The 6,000-nt window shown below is 34.2% G+C and overlaps 1 protein-coding gene across 4 annotated transcripts in view; it reads right to left on the bottom strand.

Annotated features, from left to right (window-relative positions):
- Window positions 1-941: 941 nt before the first annotated feature.
- Window positions 942-6,000, bottom strand: part of WDR11 (WD repeat domain 11) — a 43,709-nt gene continuing 38,650 nt past the window's right edge. For all 4 annotated transcript variants that reach the window (XM_068689011.1, XM_068689012.1, XM_068689010.1 and 1 more), the window contains exons 27-29: window positions 5,068-5,213; window positions 4,114-4,193; window positions 942-3,221 (exon numbers count right to left, since the gene is read on the bottom strand). In XM_068689011.1, the coding sequence (XP_068545112.1) occupies window positions 3,064-3,221; window positions 4,114-4,193; window positions 5,068-5,213 (384 nt within the window). In that variant the 3' untranslated portion in view covers window positions 942-3,063. The remainder of the gene's footprint in view (window positions 3,222-4,113; window positions 4,194-5,067; window positions 5,214-6,000) is intronic.

Genomic DNA, 6,000 nt, shown 5'->3' with positions numbered 1-6,000 from the left:
TTTCTTATGGACAAAAGTCCTGTCCTTTCACAAATGAATCTTAAAATAACTACCAAATAATCTGCTCACATAATTTAAAATCAAGCTTATTTCACGTAAGACTCATGTTCAAAGAGATGAGTAAACAATCTCTTTGTTTCAACTTGAAACTCATTTCTTCTACTGTTTCTCCATTGCTAAAATGGTCAAATACAGATTCCATCATTATGGCTGCATTACAGACTTCAACGTTGACAGAAGCTTCAAAATGCAAAATCCTGAAATTACAGGTTATAAATTTTACCTGCTTCTTGAACTATTCACAGTTGTTCAAGGAAAACTCTCAAATTTTTTAGGGAATTAAACTCTCAAAATTTTAGGGAGTTAAAATCATAGTTATTAGAAACTTTTTTATTTGTACGACCCCAATTATACATCAAACGTTTATCTGCACTTTAAAAACAAACAAACAAACAAAAACAAACTTCTAAGCCAATGTGACAAAACCATCCTAAGAGCTAAAAGGAAAGTTTCTTGAACTACAAAAGTGAAAGAAGAGCTCATTGATATGGATCTCAGCACTGCTAAATGCATTTCATATTTTGCAAAGGGAGTCTTGCACTGGCAGTCTGTGGGGTAGCATGAAAGCAGAAAGGAATACTTTGTTTTCATCAATTATTTCCACGCTTTTCAAGATTTGAGAGCACAGATGATATCCCGCTTTAATTTAGCCCAAACTAGTATTTTGTTTACTAGTAAAGGTTGGCAATTAGTACTATTGAAAGCCAACATCTCATAAGCACTACTATGGAAAGCGTGACTAATACAAAGGTTGATTGCTTCCTCTACTAAAACTAGCCCTGAACATTGTTCCAGTCCAGATGGCAAATAACAATTACACAATCAGCATCCAAGTGCAACAGATAACATTTTTGTATTAAATAAAGACACACAGATTTACAAAGGGTTTTTATATTTATATTTTATTATTGTGTGACTACACTATTATCTAAATAAACTTTTCAACCACTTCTACGCTGTATTTTCATTGTAAAAGTTTCAACAGGTTTCAACACATTATTCTGCAACCTTCACGCTTGAAAGTATATAGAAACATTCAGTATCAAAAGGCCTTTGCAATGCTTTTCTTTTAAAAATGTTAGATCAGATTCATAACTCTGAGCACATATTAAAGCAGATTTTTTTTTTTTCCAGAGTTCCACTGACAAGCGACTCTATGCGATTTGTCGAAGAACAAGTTTGTGTGTGCTTACATTAACTCTACGCTGACCTTGTCCCTCCATACTGCTCCTGAAAACAAGATTAAGAATTGAGGAGTGTTGCAGTTTTCACTGTGAGCCAATATTTAACCCACTGATAATGACAGTTAATTTGGATTAACTCTGTTGCTCACAAGATAATACTTAAGGCAAATTTCATTGTACACTTATTTTATCAAGCTTGAGTAACTACACAGGTGTCAGTAATAAGACACTGAGTAAGTGTCTTAAGAGACTTACTCAGACACTTAAGTGTATAAGACACTTTATAATGTATGTAAGATGTGGTAGGACCTATGTAAGATATATTACGATTTAAACATTTCCTTTTGTGTTCTTGAAATTCCTAACCTTTCAAATTTCATCAGAAATCCCATTTTAGATTTGATTTAAAAGGTTTACAGAATTAAAGAGATGTAATGAAGCTGGTGCATCTCTAGGAAGGAGGGTAGAATATGCATTTTACAAACATTTCAACATGAGAAGAATCAAATACACTATTAGTTTAAGTAGAAAAACCTTAGAATTGCATTTAAAGGGGAAACCTTTTGCAGGATATGATTCTTTTCACTACCATTACTAAACTTCAGTAGCTCCAACAACTTCATTTAAAGACTTGGCTTTTTTAGCCAAGACTAATTTTCACATGCCACAGCCTTCAACTTGCAAGTGCAATTTAACTTTAGCATACACTCTTAAATTGTGGAAAAATCAATAAATAGAAGAGATACATCTAACAAAGAACAACAAAGAAAAAAAAAAAAAAAACATTTAAACATTACAATACTGTGGGAAGATGTTTTGTTTCTGCTGAAATACTGGCACAAAAATGGAGATGCTGTCGGTGGCATCCTTAAGTATCTGGACCACGAGATGTGTTTACCATAAAAAGTAATTTAAAATCCAGTGATTCTGGCTTCATCCAATACTTCTTCTGCCTGTTAATTCATGAGACATTCAAACAGCAAATAAAAGAGTAACTGCGGAGAGAGCATCAGCAGCCTCTTGAATGCAGGAGCCCATCTTACTGCTTTTGAGGTAGGATTATTTTCCTATTCTTTGATCCCATTAACCAATCGAGAAAAGGCAGAACTTAATCCCTAAAGTGTGCAGGGAGCATACACTGCAGAACAACAGAGAATATAACAATGACTTAATTGGGAAAAAAAAAAAGAAAAAAAACAAGAAAAAGGAGGTTTCATGAATTTTTGGAATGTGAGGAACCTTTTGTAAATAAACTTGATAAAAGATTCCATTCCAACCAGTTACGAAAATGACAACAGAATGAACTCATTTAGAACAACAACAATTTTAAAGAGAAAAATTGGATTTGAGAATCCATGACTTTCCAGTAAAGAACACCATGTTTTGTGATCTTTATTCTTTAAATATATTTATATTTTTACAGTACAGACTGAATTATTTATACATATAAATACAACAGTAGTGAAGAATTATAAAGATTTGATTTTTAGAAGTAAATGGAATAGACTTTTACACAGGTATAGAACTCTTTCAGCATATTTTTAAGTTTGATTTGTACTATAGTTGAAAAAGTTGAATATATTCTTGTATAGGTTTATCATAGCCTTATTTTCCCCTCTCTTGAAAATGAAGACAATTTAAAAATAAACATAAAGCAGTTCTTAATCTTGCCTCCACACAAATTTAACATTAGCTCAAATCACACATGTGAGCTATTACAGCGATTCCAGGGAAAATTCGTTTTCACACAGTGGAGTATCAACCTGATAGACAAACGAGTTTGATAGGAAGTTTCCTCTTAACAGTGAAGGTAAAATTGTTACTCTTGTGTCACTTCCTCTTTAGGCTGTTTGAGCTCCATCAGTAAATCTTTACCAGCTTCCCCAGCTTTTGAGGCGAAGATAATGGCTCCTTGCTTAAAGCCCAGAAGCTTCAAGCTCCTGGCATAATCTGCATATACAGCATGAATCAGTTTATGTAAATGAAGCATTAAGGAAAACAAACATGAAAAAATAAAATTACTTTTTTTTTTTTTCCAAACTTACCCCTTAGCAATCCCAAGATGAAAGTGCTAATTGCACGAATCCAATATTTCTCAGCAAAAATACAGACAAAAGGGTTGCTTTAAATTCTACTACTGAATGCATATTAGTGTTTATCAGACAATGCATGAAGTGCTATAAACTGAAATAGACAAATTTCAGATAAGCATAAGCACTACCGTAACACATCATAAATTGTGAAAGAAATTAAACCATTAACTCGTAGTCACTAATTAGCTGTGTCTGGCGTTATCCAAATGACTTATTAGCTTTTTTAATTTACAAGTTGACATCAGTGATGACTCCATAAAACACAAATCAGGTATAATCTACATAAGTGTTATTATTTATTGGATATACCTAAATAAAAATGGTAGAGCACCTGTTCAGAGTTCCAGAACACCAGGTTAGAAATGCAGACTGTAATGAAGAACACCATAGATATGGTATTTTTTTTTTCCTGAGCTAGTGTTTAAAAGATAGACTATATAGTAAAATCAGTGGTTTGGTTAAAGTAACAATGTCTGACTTCTGCAAAGATCATTTTATCATCTGTTCTTTTCTCTCCTATGTTTATTTTTTTCTTTTTTACTTTTTGTTTGTTTTCCAGTGTCACTGGCCTCACAGAGCATCAGGAGCAAAAGGTGTTACAGATTTATGCAAGTGATTCATTTTCATTTATTTCCTTAAAATTCCTTCACGCGCACATCCTGTAAAACAAAAATAGGATCTTCTATTCCTGTGCAGATTAGTTCATCTAACATTAGTTCACACAAAATTGTCTGCAAGAACACAAATGCATAAACAGGATTTCAGAAAAAGGATATTTGTATCGTCATTAACTTCGAATGCCCCATACTTCAGACAAGCTTCAACAAATAAAGCCGCTCTATCGAAGTACCTCATACTGTAAAGTGAGAGAAAAAGAAAATAATAATTTGTTAGGACAAGAAAACAGAAAAATATCCTACGACACTGCATCAAAAAACTTGCACACAGGCTTTCAAAAACTTTGCACATAGCTCTAGAGTGGCAAATCTCTTCTGCACTGAGTGCTGACCAGGGCTTCTGAACATCACCAGGGATAATCAGTACCAGGGATAATCGCCACGGATTATCTGTAAAAATTTAGCTGCCCCTTTGCCACATTACACACTATTATACACCATTACACACTATTCTCAGTTCCCAGTATTGTTCTACCTTGCTCTTTGCACTTTTGTGCTTCATAGGCCTTAAGCGTTCACTGTATCATGATACCTCTCAGTGCTTTTCTCATTTTCTCATGCTGCTACACTGCTCCTGGGCAGTACTTAAGAACAACCCACACTGTTCCCATATACTGACTTGAGCTCCCCTTGCACCCGTTATTCTGGCACTGCCCTCTTACCAAGAATCTTGTACACCCCCTTCCTCCTTGTACTCAAGAAACTGACATTTGATGTAAGAATTCTGAAAGATCAAGGCTCAACTCACTGAGAAATAATCACAGCTACTATAAATTGTTACTGCTTGGTCAAAAGGTGCCAGCAATCTTAAAGTCTGCAGTAAATTAAAATGCCAGTGTATTTCCTGAAATCGCAGCAGAAAGATCAGTTCAAGCCCACAAAAATGACACACTGCTGAGGTTAAAGTTAATTAAAGAAAAACACACTAAAATAGAAACAAATGTCAGAAATCAAACTGTAGACTCTCTCTCTTCCCCGTGACTTTTGAGTCATAAATGCTCAAATATCAGATTTAGATGAGACAAAATACAGATTGTCTTGTTTCAGCTTTACCTGTGTAACATCTCTGCAACTTTTGTAAAGCATCCAAGTGACAAGAGGACAAGAATGGCTTTGGACTTCTGGTTGACTTGTGGAGAGCAAAGGTGATCTACCCAACGCTTCAACACATCAGCACACTCCTCTGAGTTCAAACGAACCTTTAAGAGATGGAAAAGACAATTTTAAATAGAGCTAAATAGAGCTTTGTTTCACTTTCTTCAGTCCTCTAGGCAGAAGGAAAATCATCTTAAATTACCGATTTTATTTTAAAAAGTATACTAATCTCTTGAGCAAATATAATAAAGAAAAATTATATAGATATAAAAAGTCCACTCAGGTCCTCTGACATTTAAATGTCATTAACATAATTTTTTACCGCAAGATTTTACTAAAACCTCAAGTATTAAGAAGTTAAGAATCTTTATCTACTGAAGACTAAAGGACAAAACTTCTTTATTTTTCCTATGAATGGGAATCATTCATGTAGAAAATCTGAGAATGTTTTTTTCCATACTTTCTGCAGGAGAAACAACAGAAACTTTTCTAAGGCACACGGAAAGATAATCCATAGTGACTCCTGTCCATTACATACTTTAATGTAGAGTATTAATGTTAAGTCTAGGTATTTCTACTTTAATAAGGTTGACATAGTAAAACAAAAGTTGGTGCAAATGTATGTGGTTGGTGTTAACTTTAAAATCAGCACACACGCTACATCGAGTTCAGCACAAAATCATTGCCTAATTATTTATCCATTTCCAGGAATGGGTTTTTGCAGTTTTGCAGAATGGGTTTTCACAATGAACTCTGTGCTGCTGTGCCTATATGCAACTTCGTAAGTCAAAAAGTAAGAAAACTGTATTCCAACCATTTTTAGGCCCCACTCCTGTCACAAAAGGCTGAAGAACCTGTGAATGCTAGCTAAATGGATTGCCTTGTTATAGC

Source organism: Anas acuta, chromosome 7 (assembly GCF_963932015.1).
Source record: "Anas acuta chromosome 7, bAnaAcu1.1, whole genome shotgun sequence".
Lineage (NCBI taxonomy): Eukaryota > Metazoa > Chordata > Aves > Anseriformes > Anatidae > Anas > Anas acuta.
Note: the sequence above shows the minus strand (reverse complement) of the source record. Positions and strands in the feature narration are given on the sequence as shown.